Below are 20,529 nucleotides of genomic sequence, written 5' to 3'. Positions count from 1 at the left end.
ATTATACTTGTTTGTGAACGCGGAAACCGTGACTAAGTAGTTATTGTTATTAAACTTTTTTCAGTTGTGCTTGAAGCCAAGTACTTAGGGCCCCACTCACAGAAGCCTGGACACCGGTCAGTGACACCCCCTCTCTGTTTAGTTTGGTTGCTAGCAGATGTGACTGAGAATAAAGTAGCAAAACATTTTTATTTATTTTTTTGTTTGTTTGCTTGTTTGTTTTGGGGGGGGGGTTGCCTGTCCTATTTGGATCTTTAGCCATCATAATTATTGTCTGAAGGCCAAGAAAGATGCCTAGCAGATTTACTTTACCAAGTGCATCATCATGGCCTTGCCATATTGGTCCATTTAATTGACCTTTATTATTATTATGTATCTATTTTATTTTATTTTCAATTGTTATAGACGGAACAGACATTTAGAGTAAGAGAAGCTCAAACTCTAAATCTGTTTGTAAAGAAGTGTAAACATCATGCTTTTTCTAAAATGACACTTCCACAGGATGGTAGGAATGGTTGAGACCTAATGGCTTACATTCGTACGGAGAACAACTCCAGCAAGACGCTTATAACGTTGACTCCACCTTTATTGGTTGAAATCAGACACTGCAATTAAGATAAACTGCTGTGGTTACTTGTAATATTTGGGGTTGAAAGATGGTGAGAGAAGAGGTAATCACCTTTAAATCCCTGCAGCCACAGAATCAAAGCAGCTCATTGTGACTTGGTTTATCTTATCTCTATTCCTGCAGGGTCTTTATCCCGAGTCTCATGGGATTGTGGACAACAAGATGTACGATGTGAAACAAAATGCTTTCTTCAGCTTGAAAACGGATGAGAAATTGAACCCCCAGTGGTATCAAGGAGAACCAGTAAGTGAATCTGTTGTGTAGAAAGGTGGTAAATTAGTACAGCAAAGCTCAGGCTCATAGAGGCCAAAAGTAAAACCTGCTAATAACAAATCCTTTTAAGGAAATTTAGGTTCTGTTGAACATGGCCACAAAAATGTAGCTCTCGGGAATACTGTTTATTTCACACATCTGAGAATCCCAGTTAGACAGTGTTGTTCATAGTCCTGCAAAAGTCAGCGCACTAGTCATGTGTTAGAAATAGAAATACTGTGTTCATCACAATGTAATTTGCTGTCTATGAACGACACAAGTCAGTGAGCAAGTTTGATTGCCGAGAATCGGTTCTCCCTGTAAGGAGTTTCTTGATTATAATTATGGATTGAGCTCGTAATAAGTGACAGCTTGTGAGGGCTGCGTGTGGTGCTTGTTTAGATGCTTTGTGGTTTTCATTTAAATGAGAGGCCTCTTAAATCTCATTTCTCAAGTGTGTGACAAAGTGCTCTTCTTGAAATTACACAATGCAGCTGCCATATGGCTTTTCAGGAGGGAAGGAGAGATGGATGACCCCTGTCAAGCAATTTAGTCTGTAGGAAAGAATTCTTTCATAATGACTTTTGAACCAATACAGCTAAGTGCATCAGCCAAATGTTTAGGAGACAGCTGGATAACTAATACATCTACCTGCAGATCTAATGGGTATTCATTTAGAATAAAATCCTACTCTTAGGTTGCCTTCTGACTTGACAGGGCTGTGAGGGATTACGCTTTTAGCTCGATGTACTAAACACTGGTGCCGCAATGTACTGAAAATTAATTATCCAATTTTCTACTGCAACTCACTCAGAATAGAGTCTAGATGGCGCTCTTTTCTCCTCCTCGTTTCTATTAATTTCATACATTTTTTCATTTCTCTATCTCACCTAACTTCTCTCGTCAGGTCTGGCTCACGGCCATCTATCAGAAGCTGAAATCAGCAACTTTCTTCTGGCCAGGCTCTGATGTAGCCATCAATGGCACCCTCCCAAGTTTTTACAAGATGTATGACAAGTAAGAGCAATGCCATGCAAGCTTCTGATTCAATGCCAATGAAGTGTAAAATGTAGCTCAATGCAGTGCTGTATTGATGCTCTCATAAATTACATTTGTCCCACAGGTCTGTTGCATTTGAGAAGAGAGTGTCAACACTGCTTGACTGGCTCAATTTACCTGAGGGAGAAAGGTTCATGTTCATCTTTATGATAACAAAGATGATGTCGTAAGTTCCCATAAGGAAACTCTCTATATCACTCGTAACTGTTGGCTTTCTGCCTTTAGACCTGACTTCTACACTTTATACCTGGATGAACCTGATTCAACAGGACATTACTATGGGCCAGAAAGTACGCAGGTGAGTTATTTGCCTGCATTAATAAGCCGGTTATTGATTACCTAAAAGAATAACTAGGTAAAAGAAGGGAACATCATTAGAGGAAAGCTCTGTATGGAAAATTTGTGTGCTGACAGTGCTCGTCAGCTGACTGAGCATGCCTTACAATCACAGGTTCACTCAGTTGTGTAATGTATGCCTGGGATTTCAGTTAATATGCTCCTGCTAGTGTAAATTGGTCCTGGTGAGCGGCAAATTAAGCACAAAATGAAGAAGAAAAAAGTGTTTAACTGCTTTAACTAGGATAAACACATTTTAGGATTAGGATTCAACTTTATGGTCATTACACATGTATAAATGCAGGATAAGAAAATACAGTTTGCATCTAAGTGCAAGAGTAGTAAGTGCAATAAGAGCAATTATATACAGATAAGCAGAGGGCTACTAAATGTATGGATATACTGATATATACAGATAAGGGTAGTATAAATGGTGGAATAGTTATGAACAGACTATGTACAGAGAGACCAAATATACAGATGAACTACAGACAAATGTACTGTTGTATACAGATACACAGATGATCTGTATAGCATACAGATGCTGTATATTGCTATACAGACGGGCAGATATACAGATGAACAAATATACAGATTTTACCACATTGTATCCATGAAATCCGGCCAAGCTCAGGATTAGGGCACCAACTGAAAACTGTTCCTCAACTGAGGGAACTCGACGCTGATGTGAACAATGGATTGTTTGGTAGGACATCTGCACTAAAGGGAGTTTGTCCATAACAAACTGTTTGAGCAGAAGGGTGTTAGTGAGTGTGCTGATTGCATTTGGTTTTGTTTTTTTTGGAACTGTATGTCTTGTCTTGTTCAACAGTTTAAAGAGAAGCTAAGTTGCTAGCTGACCAACCACCTGATTCTGGCATCTGTCCTGAATGACTCCTTGATGCCTTTTAAGTGTGGTGTTTTTGGAACGTAGGCCCTTGGGATAAAATCAGGATGCTGTGAAGTGATTATGAGTCTCTCAGCTGAATTAAAACCTTTTTAGCACCTCTCTGGTGAGATGGAAGTGGTGGTTGGTGAAAGGGAGGTCTACTCAGCTCTGCTTACTGCGGCCTGCACAACGAAGGACCTGTAATGCTGTTTTTCTATTTTCATTTATTTATAGTTATTTTATTCCACTGAAAGTATTAAGTCAAACCTCTTCAAATAGTCAAGATCGTCTCTTATGGTAACAAATCTGTTAGTTCATTTTGCTGGGTAAATATTTATCTAAAGCACATTGTTGATAGGGCGTTTGAATGGCAAAAGCACAGTGATTCTCAGTGTTGTTGTTCCAGTCGTGGTAACATTTTAACTCTGTTAGAACTTCTGTCATTCATTTAGATCGTTCCGGCCTTGCAAAGGGTGGACAGGATTCTGGGCATGCTGATGGATGGCCTAAAAGCAAAAAACCTGCACAATTGTGTCAACATAATAGTCGCATCTGACCACGGTGAGATAAATATCAACTCTCCACAGCTGGGATACAGTTTACATGGGATGACTGAGACGGAAAATTACCGGTTTAAACTGAAATACACTTTAAAAGAAAAGAAGCATTGTCTTATGAAAGCTAGCAGATGGCTTAATTTCTGATGGAAATACTGAAAACGACTGATTCACTGAAGTGTTAACTAAAATACAAATGGACATATTTTGAGCATTTTTGAGGAACTGAGTATATTGCAGAAGTATATTGCAAATGGAATTCAAAATAGCCAGGCTTTCTTTCCATTCGCTCACATAAAGGGGCATTCCACATGCTTCTTATTCCAATTAGTGACGTCCTCAGCTGATGATGATAACATGGAGACCGAAATATAGCAGAAATGGAACACTTCTGCAATTTGACAAGCAATTAATCCTGCAAGAAATCATAAATCTTAGGATTTGAAACACAAAATAGTCAAACATTTTGATTCCAGTTAATTATTTTATCACTGAGAGCATCCTCGGTGTTCCTGTTCATTTCTAGGATGACTGCTGCACATTAGAGCTCTGAAACCTTAAACTGGATACCTTAAAACATTAAATGTTACTGTTACACACCCTAATAAGGAGACTTGGAAATTGTTTTAATTTGTTGGCAGTTCAAAGTGAAATTATTTTGAGTCTTGATGTCAGTTTGTCAGTTAGTGTACCTGCTGTCGGTAAGAATGGAGACCGCTGCCACTGAGGAACTGAATAAAGAAGTCATGTGCATGTTAACTAAGTAAAATGTTCTCAGTATTAGAGAAAGAGGTTTCTTTGGATGGCTGGAGACCAGATGTTTAGCCCTGTAATTACACACTCAAGATCAGTGTGTTGGAGTGGATGTGGCTCAGGGCGATGCCCAGATATCCTCGTCTAAGACATTACTTCCAAGAGAAGAAGTACATTTTCTAAAATCCATGAACAGATTTTGTTCTTCATTAAAGGTTTAGCTTCATATCATTTACAAGAGAAGATGTTAATTTTAACTTTAGTATTTGGTAGTCCCTAGCTTGGCAAGGCAAGAAACAAGCAATTAGCTGGAGTGCTCATGTCACACCCAAAGACATTGCCAACACATGTTACACTGTCAATTTAAATGTCACGTCCTGCATGCAATGCAAACTTAATCTCTGTGAATCCCGAGAAATGAATGGAAAGTACGCCACAAATCTTCCCCTTTTATTGAGGAAAGCTTTAAACTTTGTATTTCAGAGGAATTACAAACTTTTGTAGCTTTTATACAACATTAAACAGTTCTTAAACATTATAAGGTTTTGTTTAAGAACTTCTTCTGGTGCCTTTCTCTGTGTCACTTGTTGCCCTGCTGAAGACAACCTAGTGAAATGACTTCTTTTCAACAGGCATGGAAAGTGCTTCATGTGAAAGGGCATCATATGTGTCAGATTTCCAGAAAGACACCTCTGGTTTCACTGTAATCCAAGGCCCAGCTGCTCGCATCAGACCAAGTCGCCTCCCACAGGATTACTCTTCCTGTGAGTTCCTGTTTAAAAACACCAGAATTCCCTTGTTCCCAGATTTATATCATTACTCTGTGCCACTTTGTAGGAGATTAGCATGCCTGACTTGGTACTGTATTTCTTTTTTCAGTTGACTATGAGGGCCTGGTGAAGAACTTGTCGGTATGCGAAATATTCCAGATCGGACTCTTGTATTCATAAGAAGAATGAAAGATTATCTGCTTGCTTGGAAAGTCAAACAGTCCCATTCTCTCTCTGTTGTGTGTTGATTCCCTTTGTCTGTGTCCATTTTGAAGTGCAGGACCGTTGACCAGCCAATGAGGCCGTACCTCAAAGAAAACCTTCCCAAAAGAATGCACTTCGCTAAAAACATCCGCATAGAGAGGGGTCACCTCTACATGAAGTCAGGCTGGCAAGCAGCACTGTAAGTAAACAATTAGTGATACTCTCTTTAATTTTTAATGTGTTAGTTCATCAGGTCGGGCTGCATGAAAACTTTTTATTAGTCCTATTAAAGGCTTAGTTTAGTGCTAAATTCTAACCTAATTAAGTTAACAGTTTTGTTTACAGGCATGTAATTTGTGCATTTTGGTTTAACAACTTAACTTAAACAACAAACTGTATGTAAAATTAAATCATAGAAATCTCATGGCCGTGTAAACCTCCTGTCGTAAAGCAACACGTCATGCTGACCTGCATCTAGATCATTCTGCTGTCGATGAGTCTGAGAATAGAAGCATATATGTTAAGCTGTAACTACAACGTTCATGTCTCTACTAAACATCTCTGGACTACCTTTGTGTATATTCGCTTACATGCAGCCTCAATATGTAGGTGTGATGTTTTGACTCGTATTATTATTATTATATTGTTTTATAAAACAGAATGTTTTTTATTGTTTCCCTTTTTAGCTTAGCAGAGCTGTTTTTTAAGAAACAAGCTGACATATATTATATATCTTTATTTTTATTTTTTGCTGATGCTTCCTTGAATGTAATTTGTGCAATCATCCAAAAATGCTGGCAGACACAATATACAGTTACACCTAAAAGGGAAGTATGTTTAGTGACTTCCAGAGTTTATTTTGTTCTGTGTTTTTTCCCTCGGATAAATTTTATTTTCTCTCCTCAGTAAACGCAGTGATATCAAGTATTGCACTGGCGGATTCCACGGCTCTGATAACCTCTTCACCAACATGCAGGTCAGGGGAATTTAATTTAAAGGTGTGTGTGTGTGTGTGTGTGTGTGTGTGTGTGTGTGTGTGTGAGTGTGATGCACGTTTTGTCTGTGATAGATCAGTGTTAACAGCACCAGTCAGATCATTTTGTACGATCACTTTGCCACAATACCCAGAAAGAGTTGTGTCAGAGATGTCCTTGTAACAGTGGGTTTTCCCATTTTAATCATCGCATAATACCTCACACATATCTTACAATGTTTTGACACACATGTTTGGATAATCAAGTCGTGCTATGAGTTTGCAATTGTAGAAAAAGAAACTATCTTGTTATATTCTGCTGTTTGCTCAAAAATATTAGATTTGTTCTGGATTTCTTTTATAAGTAATGTTCGAGCTTTGATGACTACATATACAGATCACAGCTAAGAATTAGTCCAACGTGATCTTTATACTGTAGTTTGTTTATGGAAATAAAAAAATAGGATATATTATTTTAATCAGTGAGCTTTAAATATGCATATAGACGGATTTTTGAACAGAAGGCAGGTTTAAAGCACTGTCATCTTTGAAGACCATTCAGCTTGCTATGTGTGCTCGCTTCAAAGCTTGTACATCTGGAAAAGCACCATCAGTCCTGAAAGTTATATACAGGTTTTAGACCAACATCTGCTCTCATTCCCATGACATCTTTTTCAAGGAAGGGCTTCTATATTTCAGAAAGATGGTTTTGAATTACATACCACAGCTATTACAGAATAAAGCACGATGTAATGTCTTAATAGATGAGCTTTAAAAAAAACTCTGGGTACTAAACTGATCTGCCTGTAGTCCAGAACTTCACCGGTTAAAAAAAACTTGGGCACATCGTGAGACAAATATACGACAAAGAAGAATCGCGACTGTTGAGCAGCTAGAATCCTATATCAGTTAAGAAATGGACAATGTTTTTCTCCCCAACGTCCAACAGCTGGTGTCCTCAGTTTCCAGATGTTTATGAACTGTTGTTAAAAGAAGAGCAGATGCTACACAGCGGTAAACACGGCCCTGCCCTAGCATGTTTTCTCACAGATTTTGGAATTAGACTTGTACTTGTAGTGAAACAAATCTAAAGGAAACATATGCATTAGGTATGTCTAGACCTGGAGCTAAGTACCGTAATTACATTTTGTGTGGATTTCTCTCCACCTACACAATCAACTTTTGACTGAGTTTGTTTTAATTGAGAAAGGTGTTTCTGTCTGCCACCTTAATGTCAGTCTTTATGGTATTTTTGTCTATGCTTCCGGCCGTGGTTTACACTGGAATTTGACTCAGTATAATTAGCTTACAAGACTGCAGACCGATCTAAAAAAAGGGTCGAGAAAAGTCAACTTTTGTGTAAGCGGTTGCCAGCCTGCCTGCACACAACTAGGGAAAGTTGCAAACTGCCCTTGAAATAGATCACAGGCAAATATCTGTGAATCCATCCAAGGCTTTCCTAGAATTGAAACCCTTCACTTCTGAGGTTACGTAAGGTCATTTTACTGTTTTAGTTCCTTTCAAATATTTATGCGTTATCTAATTAAAGTGTTCAGTGATCTCTTTTTGTTGTACAAAAACAATTTAAAGGTTTTAAGTTGATAAAATGTCAAACTGTAGATCGTATAGTTCAATATACGCACTTGTTTATTTTACAGGTTGAAGAGAAATTAATGAAAGTCTTACCTGGTTTTTTGTTTGTTTGCTTGTCTCCATCAGGCAATCTTCATTGGCTACGGTCCAGCATTTAAACACAGCACAGTTGTGCCAACTTTTGAGAACATTGAATTATATAACCTCATGTGTGGTAAGTTATATTGTTCCTTCACACTGCTCACTGCACATTCTTCTCCTGTCCTGCAACGAAGCCTAATATTTTTTCTTTATCGTTTCTTTTTCGTTAGACATATTCTCTCATTGACTTTCATGCTGAGAGCTAAATGAGAACATCTATTTTACTCTTGTACCCTGAAGTTTTGTTAGCCCTTTGAGGTTGCCAGGCGAGCTGAGGAGACTACAAGAATTACCGATCAAAGCCGAGAACTAGTCCACCCCACAAACCTTCTAAATTGATGCCATAGTCTTAAACTGCAGGAGATATAATGTTTCAATCAGTGAGCTCTAAACATGCTCATAGGCTGACTTTCTGTCTAAGGTAAGCATGCTGCAGCTACATATTTAGCAGATAAATGTGACACTAGCAGCAATGGCTTGAGCTCGGGGCATTTGCTGAACGTGTAACTATTTCTGCAGTGACATAATTAGTTTCCATCGCTTCATCATATGAATCATGTCCACAAGACACAGTCAAGTCAGCAAGTCTACAAGAAGTCATCTGATTTCATTTTTATTACTTTGCCTAACATAGTTTACTAACCCCATAATTCATCAAATTGATAAAAACAGCTGCTTATTTTTAAAAGATAAGTTAACACACTTGAGAAGAGGAAGCAGGTATGCTTCGTCTGCACTGAGTTTTAGGTCTGTGTTTTACTTCCAAAATAAAGAAGTGTTAGAAAAAGGAAACCATATCTACCAGACTGAAGAAAAGATAGAGTAACCCGGATATTTCAGTACTCTAAGTCAGAATCAAACTGAACACACAACCATACGGTGTATGACGGCTACAGTAGTGGCTCTTTAGGTCAAAATAGAATAGGTGTGTGTTCATCTTCCATTAATTCAGGCAGTATCAATTAAAAAAAGTAGAATTTAGGCAGATTTACTCTTTGCTGGTGTATTTTTTTAACATACATAATAAACTGACTATTAAGGCTCACCCTCTTTGAAACAAAGCAAATTTGTATAAGTCGCTGAACTCTTATAATTGTACTGTGTGATAACTTTGGTAAAGATTTGTTGTTCTTGAAACCGTGACTCTTCTTTTAATTTCAAATACACTGACATGTTGTCTTATTTGATGTGTCCTATTCATTCATTTAATTAATCATTTTCTTCTCTTATCAAACAGATCTTCTTGGCATTCGTCCTTCTCCAAACAACGGGACCCACGGTAGTCTGAACCACCTCCTGAAGCACCCCGTCCATAATCCAGTTCTCCCAGCACAGCTCTCCCACGACATCCTCTGTAACTCTAATGTGCTCTTCCCCTCTGACAACCTGCAGTGCACTTGTGAATCCCAAACCACAGAAATGGTATGTGCTAACCAGATTTATTTTTGGCCTCTGGATGCAAATGTCAAGAATGAAATATATTTACAACTAGAGTGAAATGTTGTGAATTTTTTAAAGCCATTTATGGGACCCACTGAATGTTTTCTAATAGGTTTAAAGACCCTAAGATTATTGTCAACCTACTAGATGGATGGGCACAAAATTTTCTTTGACTAGACAGCTATGGACCAGTGCCTGGCCAACATTTAAATTAGTCTAAAACTTATTTTTATATGAAATATTCTTTCTGTCAGTAAACTCCCATTAAACTATACAAAGATGTGCCAAACATCTATGTTTTTAAAGGATTTTATTGCTAATGCTAGCATTAGGTTTTAGCTTAAAGCAACATATATACCCACTGCATATTTGTCTGAGTGTCACAAATGTGTATTACACAGTTATACATGACAACTAAGCTCCACAAATGTGCACATTAAGTTGTGTCTCAAATGCAAGTTTAAAGCTGTTTTATTTATGGGCACATTAATAAAATACAAGAGCTTTCTGTATATATAAAACTATTAGAGGCGTTCTCTTTTTACAGATCGTAGTTGCGTGCAGTTACATGCATATGCATTGGTTAGATTTGAGACTCTTCTCCGTTTTTTCAGCTGATGAGTGCTTTGTGGTGGTAGATAACTGGGACATTTCAATTTCAAAGAGTTTTGTAAATAAACAGAACAGCTCATCACTCCTACATCACAAGATCATGTAACACACATTCAGGCTTATTTTGGGACTAGTTTCTATCCACAGTGGCATTGCTGTGGACTTTTAGGTGGTTATATTTGGTGCTTCACTTAATCATTCTTTGTGTGCACAGCGAAAAATGAGAATTCTCCAGGAGAGAACACAGCAGAGCTCGGGGATCTGACTATAACTGCATTTGCATGTTCTGAAGCTAACATATGGTGTTGTTTGGTGTGTTTAACCCCTATTCTTTCATCTTTGACTGTGCTAAATGAAGTCTTGTGTTTGGATTATATTGCTGTATAACAGCTTTTAGAGCAATAGAATTGTTTTAAACCTGCTTGCAGAAAAATTGAAAAAAGCTGGATTGAAGGTCATCAGAGAAATAAAAAGTATCTAGCCCTCCTAATACTAGACTTTTCCAGCAATGGACAAACTATTTTCCAGTGTATTGATTGGTGTGTAGATGTTGGCTGGAAAACCCAGAGTTAGCCTTGAATTTACTTCACTAAGCCCCATGATCAATAATACAGGCCTCTGGTGTACGCCGGATTTATGGTTTTTGATTCGTAGTTAGTGGCAGTGGTTACTACTTGGTCTCTTCTGATGAAGTTCATTAACACATAGTGAAGTGCATGGAGTAATAGAAGTACTACTATCCTACTCTCAAACTAGAGAAGCTGGGATATGTACAAAAAATGAACTTTAAAAAATGCATTGACATCAGAGCTTTATATACTGAATACGTGGTTACATTGTGTTAGCTATTTCTAACACAACCATGCTAACAAGATGAATTTCTTTTCAGGTGGAACAAATGAACGGAAATCTCTTGGCATTGAGCTCAAGTGAGAATCATTTCACTTTTCTTTGCACATGTGGTGGTTTTAGAGATGCTTCTGTCTGATACGCATTACACATCTTCTCTTCAGGTGAGAAATCCAGCTTGCGTCGCCTCCACGAACCTTTTGGCATCCCTCGAGTCATCCAATCAGGTGCCACATTTTGTCTGCTGCACCACTTAAACTACCTCAGCGGATACAGCAAAGACCGGCTCATGCCCCTCTGGGTATCCTATACCATTCAGCCTCTGGTGAGTCCGCTGGCTGGAGCTTTTATCTCTAAACATAGCCTGTAGAGTTGAGTCGTTCCGGCTATATTTCTTCTGTGGTTATGGTTTGGCAGCAGATTGCACAGAGCTGTTTAGTATCTGAATCCCTTTTCTGAGCAGCTGTTACTCATCTTCTCTGCTCATGTTGGTTCAAGTCTCTCTTGTCTTTGTCACTATGTGGTTGAGCTCTAGTGTAAATTATGACCTCAAGCAGAGTGATGCATTCCCGGGAGACTTGAGACTATTACTGTACTGTCTGAATCATGGTGCAAGAGAGGAAGTAGCCATTGAAGCTCTATCTAAACAATAGAAGTAAAACAGAGAATCTTATTGTACCATCTGTATTTTTTCCCTCATACTGCAGATTGTTTGTGACTGAGCACTATTATCTTCATCACACTTGTAAACCCACACAGAACTTCAGTTTGCAGCTTGTCAAAGCTGAGCATTTCCATGAAAAGCTAGCGTTGAGCTAGTTTGCCTATTATTAAAAAAAGGACAATGTGACTAAGATATCGTCCAAGATGTTTCCCGGACAGAGTCGTAATGTATGACAAAGAGGAATAATAGTAAAAAAGTAAAGGGTAAAGGGCAAAAAAAAAATTGTTTTACATGCAATTAAATATTAATTTGCTGTTCATTTATTATAGATACTTACACAAGTTCACATCTGTGGCCCTGGCCTCTAGCTTAATGCAAGATCTCATTTAAAATTCCTTTCATCTGCCTCTTGGGGGGAAAAAAACCCTTTTTCCACAAGTATATTGTATATGTTGTAACCCACGAGCTGTTCATACAGGCGCTGACACTATGTGTTACTTTAATCTCAGTAAAGAGTAAAACTATGGCTCCACTGTAAAATTTACCAGTGAAAAACTGCAGATTTCTTTTAACAATTTCTCGACACCATCGTCTGTCTAAAACATCTCCACAGTTTAGTTCTTTTTGTCACTTTGATTTGATTGACTTATTGCCCGTTTTATGTCTAATAATTCTTACATCTTAGATGGGCTGCCTTCTTAAGAAAATAGAAAATATTTTCATTGTACTCGTGCTGATTTGTCTTTGGGGCAAGGCCAAACCGCTTTCGGGGATTGCCCAGATTTTTTGTATGCGGTTTAAAAACACAAAAGTGCATCTTTATGTAGACGTGGTGTAAACGGTATGTGATTCAAAGCGAGGCAGCACGGTGGAGCAGTGGTTAGCGCTGTTGCCTTACAGCAAGAAGGTGCCGAGTTTGTGTGGAGTTTGCATGATCTCCCATGCTTGGTGGGTTCTCTCCGGGTGTTCCAGCTTCCTCGCACAGTCCAAAGACATCCAGATGTGAGTGCGAATGGTTTACTGTCTCTCTGGCAATCTGTCCAGAGTGAATCGTGTCGTCACCTGCGACACTGAATTGAAAAGGTGGAAGAGGATGGATATTTTAAAGCTGCTCTTTTTTCTGGGAAATGGAAATACCCAAAAATGTCTTTCTTTCATTGTTTCTATTTAGCACTCTATTCTTTGAAATTATATAAATGTTTTGCATAGCTTGTTCCAAAATGATATAACCCTTGGTGCTACCAAGAATTTAAGAGGAAACAAATGTGTCTTTTTTTTCCCTCTGTGACAGAGGATGGAAGTGATTTATTGGTTTGGGGGTTTTTTTTGGGAGCTGTGCGCACAGAATCAGAGCAATGCCCTTGCTGACCTATATACACATGGAGAGCAAAAACCAAGCCAAACCATCTTACACAACACTCGCGTTTTAGTCTGGACTCCCACTTATACTGTCAACACTGACTGATCCTCGCTCTCTCTACCTCTTACTCTCTCTCTCAGACCAGAGTGCAACCTCTGAGCCCAGAGTTGGAGGCGTGTGTCCGTGCTGACGTACGCATCCCAGCAAACAACAGCCAGCAGTGTCTGCGCTACAAAGACAACTCTGATCTTGCCTATGGCCTGCTGCATCCCCCCAGTGAGTGTTTGTGTTTGTGAACCTGCATGTGTGTGGTATTGAGGGAGACAGTTCATCCCTCTCAGCCTGTGTTGAAGTCAGGTCGAGATGTTTCAGAGCACATTTTCACGTACAGAGCAAACATATGCTTCACAGCTGCGTGAGAGAAAAGCATCCACTTCCTCTTGAGTGACACTCTGCGGATTGAATGTTTATTTATCTGTTTCTGTATATCTGTCTTTTGGATGTTCAGAGACAAGAACACACAAAGTTTGTGGTAGATTTTCCAGGGTTAACAGAAAAAGCTGGCCAACATGAAACCTTTGATCTGCCTCTGGTTCTGGTAGAAAGTGAGCACAGCGATAGCAGTGATAGCAGATTAATTAATCAATTAATTTCTCTTGAGTGAATTAATGTAGCAACTTTTTAATGTGAACAACTTTCACTTTTTCTGGAGGTAAGACGCAGTCATTAGCACTGTCGCCTCACCACAGTTCAGACCTCCTGGTCCTCCAGTTTTCCACTACAGTCTAAAGACCTGCTCATTAGGCTAATTGGTGGTTCTAAATTGGCTGTATGTTTGTCAGTGTGTGGTTGTCTCGCTTTCTGCATTAGCACTGTAACAGGCTGGTAACCATTCAGGGTGCTATTGCCTTTTGCAGCTCCTACATGACCCTTCGTGTTGTGTTTAAGTGTTTGGAATGTGGAATCAATGTGGATGTTAGAAAGGTGACGTGTAGTATTTTACTGCTTAAACAAGTCTTAAACACAATCTGTTTTAGCTCTGTTGTAATCTGGGCAAACCAATACCAGTACAAACAAGAGCACACAAGAGGGTACAGCTCCCCCCAAAGGGCAAGGGCTATACCAAAACTTTATGATGTTCTTCTTACATGCTGAGTGATCAGTCTGTTTTTTTGCTTCTTGGTTTTTTGTATTTTGTTGTTTTTCACGAGGAGGGGTGGGACCTTTCAACTATGACTTTGCAGCATTACAAACCAAAATTGTGTATTTTATTATCTGTAGCCATATGATTGGAGCAGAATTGTCTGAAACCTTGAGATTTTAAGAAATATTAGTGGAAAATTTGAAAAGTTTTAAGAAATTTTCCAAGCTCAACTTTGACCTTGAATGCTAACAATGAAGGTCAAGGTCGAACGCTTAGCCAACCTAGCTAATCCTTTCCCCCAAGCCTACTTTGTAGGTGGGCTGGAGCCTATCATAGCTGCCATGGTACACCCTGAACAGGTCACCAGTCTGTCGCAGGGCTAAAATCCTACAATTAACCAAATACCAACTTTCATTGCCATGTGTCTGAGTCAGCGATCCTGGAAGCTCCTGCCGACTTTTACGCCAGCTTTCCAAGCATGAGAAAAAACAATTTCCGATTCTTCTGACACCACATCAATGCGATTATTAAAATTAAAATAAGTCACAGGAGATGTAATAAAGAAGCCCTAAATCTGCCTGCATTCAACTCCACTAATTTGTAAATGTTTTTCTCAGCCAGTAAATCGCTATGCTTTAGTTTCACAGTAGACGCATCAGTCTTCACAACATGTAATCTAAGTTTTAATCCATAGCCAAATTCCATGCCCAGCAAATTCAGTTTGTCCTAACCTCTCATTTCCTCTATAGATCTGAGTGCCAATGTTTCAGACTCTCTAATCACGAGCAACATGGCACCGATGTTCCCTGCATTTAAAGGTGAGTCAGTTGCTTATTTGTTTCTAACTTTCCAGCTGCACCCAGACCGGTAAAAAGACCAGCAGTGATTCACAAGTTCAACATTTCTTAAAAGATCTGTCACAACTGAATGAGTCGGCTTAACAGCTCTCTGGATCTTTGAGACAGGCTCGATTTTGTTAAATGGGTCAAGCACTCAAGTTTTCAGACAGCAGGTATTGCGGTTTGCCAGTTTCCATTGCTTCAAATTATCCTGAGTTGCTTGAAAGCTGACAGCAAGCTATACTTTATCCCATCCCAAGTCCAGAGATCTAACTGATGTAATTATGTGGGACTTCGCCGCCCTAATTTACTTGAGCTTGTTCTGTAAAACGCAATCGAAGGTTTAGTTAGTGGAACAGTTCCAGGGTTAGTTTCCCTGCTTGCATGCTGTGTGTTTCCCTTACAGCAGGATTCAGCAGAAAGTCAGTATGTTTGTAAAGTGACTCACCACACTGTGCTCCACAAAGGAGCACATGTAGGTTCTTCAGTCAAGGATCTGTGCAGGTTTGCTTTCATATGTCTGTGAAGGTTCTCAGTCATCCAGGTCATCGTAGTCAAAGGAGCTTGCAAAGAAAAGCGTCTGGACTTCTTTAAGTTGCTTGAAGACGTTTCACTCTCTCATCCGAGAAGCTTCTTCAGTTCTAAGGTCAAATGGTGGAGAGTCCCAGATATAACCTAGTGGGAGCAGTGCTTGCTGCTTTTCATATTTCATCCTTTATGTAGAGATGACTTAAATGGGCTGGATTACATGATTATGAAGCCTGAACTTGCTCTCAGTGTACTTTACAGCATTACAAAATCATCTGTCATATGTGAAAGAATATGTACCTCCATGGTGGTCTGGTAATTTCACTCTGTGGTTAGTTAGCCAACCCAGAACTGTTGAAACCTGTAGATTGTGCTGGGTGATTAAGATATTGCAGAACTGAGTTTTATCCTGACAACAAGCTGCAGAATGTTTATCAGTTGGGAGATGCTGCCCCCTGGTGGCTTTGCATGAGTGAGAAGGGAGGAAAACACGAATGAAGACCAGACAAACACTTTAGCATAGGGTTGCCAACCGTCCCTTAAAAAAACGGAACGTCCCGTATTGAGCTAATAAGGGACGCACTTTGTCCCGTAATACAGTGAGAATCAAAAGTAGTCTATAAATGTTTATGGAATTAACACTTTGTTTGAAAACATAATTCCCAGCCCCTCTCCTGCTTTGTGACCAATGAGCTGACAGCACACTTATGACAATTCGAGTATGACAATTCAGATTACCGCTTATCTCATTGGTCGAGGAAAGGTCGCTTACGGAGAAAATACCGGAAGACAACAGATGACCACAACAAGAAGCATGGCCAACAGGGAAACAAACGCCGACACTGCGGTGCAAGTCTCGGACGACAGTACACCTAAAGCTGGGCAGACACTGTGCGATTTTTTCAGTCACGTTATTCAGCTCCTGCTCAAACTGCACGATTGACTCGCAGGGGTTAGAAGTTGTAGGTCACGATGCAGGTCTCACACTATACCGCCCGATGCTCTGATGCGACCTGAGTGCTCACACTGTGCTCCATAAATGAAGGTTATAACAGAAAATCTGTCGCTCTCTCTTGTCTTTCACTCACACAGACACACCACCACCATCAACTTTGCTAAATTGCTAATGAAAAACATTGATCAGGCAGCTGTGATTGAGCAGCAATGTAAATCCAACTATTTTCACGGTTGTTGTGGTCGTGATAATTTTGTGATGCCACATGAAAAGGCTCGGATGAGCTTTCCAAAGTTCTACAAGTTGTGCCTCCATCGCTTGTGTCCAGATCACACGCTGCACAGCCGTGCTGCTCCGTCTTTTTCACCGACGTTTACGTGTTTGCGCGTGAGCAGTGTGAGCGCCTGTGGTGACACCCTCACGAGCGATTGATGATCGGGAGCTGGTCGTGAGGTGTTAATCCTTCTCGTTACCCCACGTATACTACACGACGCACGATGAAGGCCAAAATCGGTCCGATCACTCAAAAATCGGCTCAAAATGGGCCTAAAACCGCACAGTGTAAGCCCAGCATTAGAGCAGCAATGTTTGTTCCCCTCAGAGAAAGGGAAGAATGGGAAAAGGAAAACACCTGGCTGGAAAAAGTTAATATGGGCATGTGCAGTGAATATCAGCGCTATGTGGCCAGAAGTGTGATAATATAACTTATTTTGTGTAATAAACAACTGCAAGGATAGATGATTACAACAAATAGATGACTAATACATAAAAGTAATACATAGATGAATAATGATGATGAGTTATGATGCGTAATCATGGGAACAAGCGGGTTTACAAACAGGAGCAGCTGATTAGCATTAGAAAAGCTGAAATAATACCTCAACTGAAGCCAATTGTACTAAATGCACTAAATGTGCACTGTTACAAGAATGTTTTTCTTTCTATTGTTTTCTATTATTTTAAGTTAAGCAGGACAGAGTTCTTTTAAAGAAAGATTTACTTATATTCTCAAAAGTTAAGCATGACAGGCTTCTGTTTAAGAAAGAGACCTGTTTTATTGTGTTAATGTTGTCATTTTGAGCTAAAAATAAATGGCTAAATGATCATTTGTTTCACATGTGTTCATATCACAAAGAATAGAATATGCATCTACTTAAATCAACTTCAAGTCAAATGGTTAAAAAAATAATTTCACACACAAAAAAAGAGCTAGAAAATTCACCACACTGGGAAGGGTGAAGACAACTGGGTCGCCCGGCCCTGGCCACGAGGTGTCCCTTATTTATTTTTCAGGGAGTTGGCAACCCTACTTTAGCATGTGTTGCATGAAGGGGAAAAAGCAAAATAAAGTGATGTTTCTGTACAACACAGTGGAGCACTTAAAGCTTTTTTTGTGTGTATTTTCCCAGCCGTTTGGACGCATTTCCATGACGTCTTCCTCCCAAAATATTCACAGCAGCTGAACGGAGTCAACGTCATGAGCGGGCCAATATTCGATAAAGACTATGATGGACACGTCGATGAATTAAAAAAGATATCAGGGTAAGACAGAAGCAAAATAACATTGACTGTTGCTACACTGTGCAGTTAAGTCATTTGGTTGTCAGAAACTGCATATTTTTATGTTGACAGTTTAATGGTCTGATTAAATTCAGCCTTTTTCATTTATTGTGCTTTACAACTGCTTATTAGGTGTTATTAAAAAAGACTTAAGTGGTGACTCACTTTTAAGAGTCTCCATTTGGCCTTGATGTAAATCCAATGAAGAAAGATTTCCAAAGAAAACTGCAACTTCAGTTTCGTTTTGAAGTTAGTTCTTAAGAAAGTAACTGTGTTGCAAAAATGCTTATGTAGACATTTCCATTTATTCCTCTAGCAGACACAGCAGGTCTGAAGCAAATCAAGAAGGATTTCTAATAGTGAGAACATTAGTACAATATTCATCTTCACACATGAACAACAATTTTGATTTTTGTATTTCCTGAGTGAGGTGCATGTGAGCAATGTGTTACAAATCCATATTCTAATGAGGGCACACACATAAAGTGTGTTATGTTATTTAACTGTGGATGCTTCTGGACACAGTTTGCACTTTACCATCATGTTCTTGTCCTTCTGCACAATAAAAATTAAATTAATCGCCACTAATCAGAAGTTGGAGAGCCCACTATTTATTTTTACTTCACCCTCCAAGCAATTTAGGTCAGGTTCAGGTAGCTGACGTGCAGGAAAAGGACACCTTTGGTTTGTTTTTGGCCTTTTTTTCCTATTTCTGTTTTCTTTCTTTTTTTTACTTTTTTCACCAGTCATGCAGACATATGAAGAACAAGCAAGCAAACAAAGCAGAAAAATGTAATTTGATTACAGATTAATTGCAGATTAGTGCTCTACTTTAGAATGAGTTACACCCAACACCACTAATTAGTCATTTTCCAGCTTCCTACTAAAAAAATGGTCATTCTGTTTTCTGGCTGAGGCAGCTCCCTCACCCAAACCAAACTGAGTCTCACTGTTGTGTCCTCAAACTGAGAACATTCACCAGACATTTAATGTTTATATGGATCCACACAGCAAAAGTATTAACAAATAATTAAATAAAATGTCAGAAAGCCATCGTAAGATAAACCGGTACTCAGATAAAATCTAAGGAACGCAGCACATAGTTCATGTGTAAAACTGACTATCAGTGTCCAGGCAGCTGAGCACACTCAATTAGATGAGATCTGATGGGGAATTCTAAAGTGATGCAATACCTGTGCTGCTGTAGACATTAATTTCCAGGGTTTACAAACTACATTCAGGCTTTATCCAGACTAAAGTTTTGATGTTAAAATGCAATGTATTACATAAACATCCCTGGTAGTTTTGGTAGAACATTTGCACATGGCTTAACTCAAGCTCTGCCCTTCCTGCCTCCTGTCCAAAGGAAGGCCAAACAAAATATCCTAGCTTATATGTCCATTGGAACGCATCTGAAAATGAAGATTGCATGACTGTTTGTGTACACCAGGAATGCCTCCTGCATGTAATGGTGCATTAGCTGTTAGCATTGAACACAATGTCAGTAATCCCTCTGAGCTGTTATTTAATGGTAAACTAATCAGGTATCCTTTTTCTTCTGCAGAAGGGTTTGTGATAAGAGAATGATAATTTCGGAGGAGGACATGTAGTGACTGATAAGCAAACGTGGGTTTCAAACGTCTCCAGTTTTTTCTCTTCCAAACTAAGAAATAGTTGTAGAGTTTCAGAAAATGAAGAAACAGTGTAGACTCTTAAAAGTTGTGTTTTTTATATATATAACAAAATATGTATATGCATTGTGTTGGCCATATGCTTAAGTTACTGAATTTTTATAATATATTTTATCTGTATGTCTCAGTATATGCATATTATACCTAATGTGCCTAAAGGCTGACGCGCTCATTTTGCACATTAGCTTTGTGCACTGGTTCAATACACCCCACCCTCACTCCACCCAACCCCCCAGTGATGTTAATTTAAGTGCATAAATGAACTCATTGCATCGTTTTTGTTTGAATTAAAGAATTGATGCAGCCTTCACATGCACAATTGTCCAAAAACTCAAAAGACCTTGAGAAAGTGTTTGAGAAACCCATGGGTTACATTGAGGGTTACTCATAGCTCACGCAGTAGCACACATTGCAGCCGAACTAAATTTGGCTATTCCCCTTTAATAGCTCTCGGTTTTTGCTTAAATACTTCATGCTGGCTGGAACATGTGATGTCATATACTCCTATACTCAGATCAAGATTTGGAAACAATGAGAGTTGAATGACGTTTGGTGGGTTGCTTTGTGACTGTTTGTTATACAACATGCAGACAATTCTTAAGAAGTCTTGAGCACTTGAGTTGAAGCCAGTTCATCCAAAAAGGCTTCTTGAGAAAGATTCCTTCAGTTTTCAAATAAAAGGTGAAATGTCCTTCAGAACCTAAAAGGGTCAGAGATGTGAATCTCCCGTTC

General features: G+C 39.1%; 1 protein-coding gene across 2 annotated transcripts in view; it reads left to right on the top strand.

Annotated features, from left to right (window-relative positions):
- Positions 1-20,529, top strand: part of enpp1 (ectonucleotide pyrophosphatase/phosphodiesterase 1) — a 35,299-nt gene that overhangs the window by 12,101 nt on the left and 2,669 nt on the right. For both annotated transcript variants that reach the window (XM_005921539.3, XM_014333350.2), the window contains 16 exons: positions 752-871; positions 1,788-1,897; positions 2,004-2,069; positions 2,165-2,237; positions 3,617-3,725; positions 5,107-5,238; positions 5,354-5,385; positions 5,520-5,647; positions 6,355-6,424; positions 8,141-8,228; positions 9,393-9,577; positions 11,097-11,136; positions 11,221-11,381; positions 13,221-13,356; positions 14,974-15,042; positions 17,956-18,088. In XM_005921539.3, the coding sequence (XP_005921601.1) occupies positions 752-871; positions 1,788-1,897; positions 2,004-2,069; positions 2,165-2,237; positions 3,617-3,725; positions 5,107-5,238; positions 5,354-5,385; positions 5,520-5,647; positions 6,355-6,424; positions 8,141-8,228; positions 9,393-9,577; positions 11,097-11,136; positions 11,221-11,381; positions 13,221-13,356; positions 14,974-15,042; positions 17,956-18,088 (1,652 nt within the window). The remainder of the gene's footprint in view (positions 1-751; positions 872-1,787; positions 1,898-2,003; positions 2,070-2,164; positions 2,238-3,616; positions 3,726-5,106; positions 5,239-5,353; positions 5,386-5,519; positions 5,648-6,354; positions 6,425-8,140; positions 8,229-9,392; positions 9,578-11,096; positions 11,137-11,220; positions 11,382-13,220; positions 13,357-14,973; positions 15,043-17,955; positions 18,089-20,529) is intronic.

This window comes from Haplochromis burtoni, unplaced genomic scaffold, assembly GCF_018398535.1.
Source record: "Haplochromis burtoni strain Fernald_Lab_line unplaced genomic scaffold, NCSU_Asbu1 Contig_47, whole genome shotgun sequence".
Classification (NCBI taxonomy): domain Eukaryota; kingdom Metazoa; phylum Chordata; class Actinopteri; order Cichliformes; family Cichlidae; genus Haplochromis; species Haplochromis burtoni.
The sequence above is the reverse complement of the archived record's forward strand: the minus strand, read 5'-3'. Positions and strand labels throughout refer to the sequence as shown.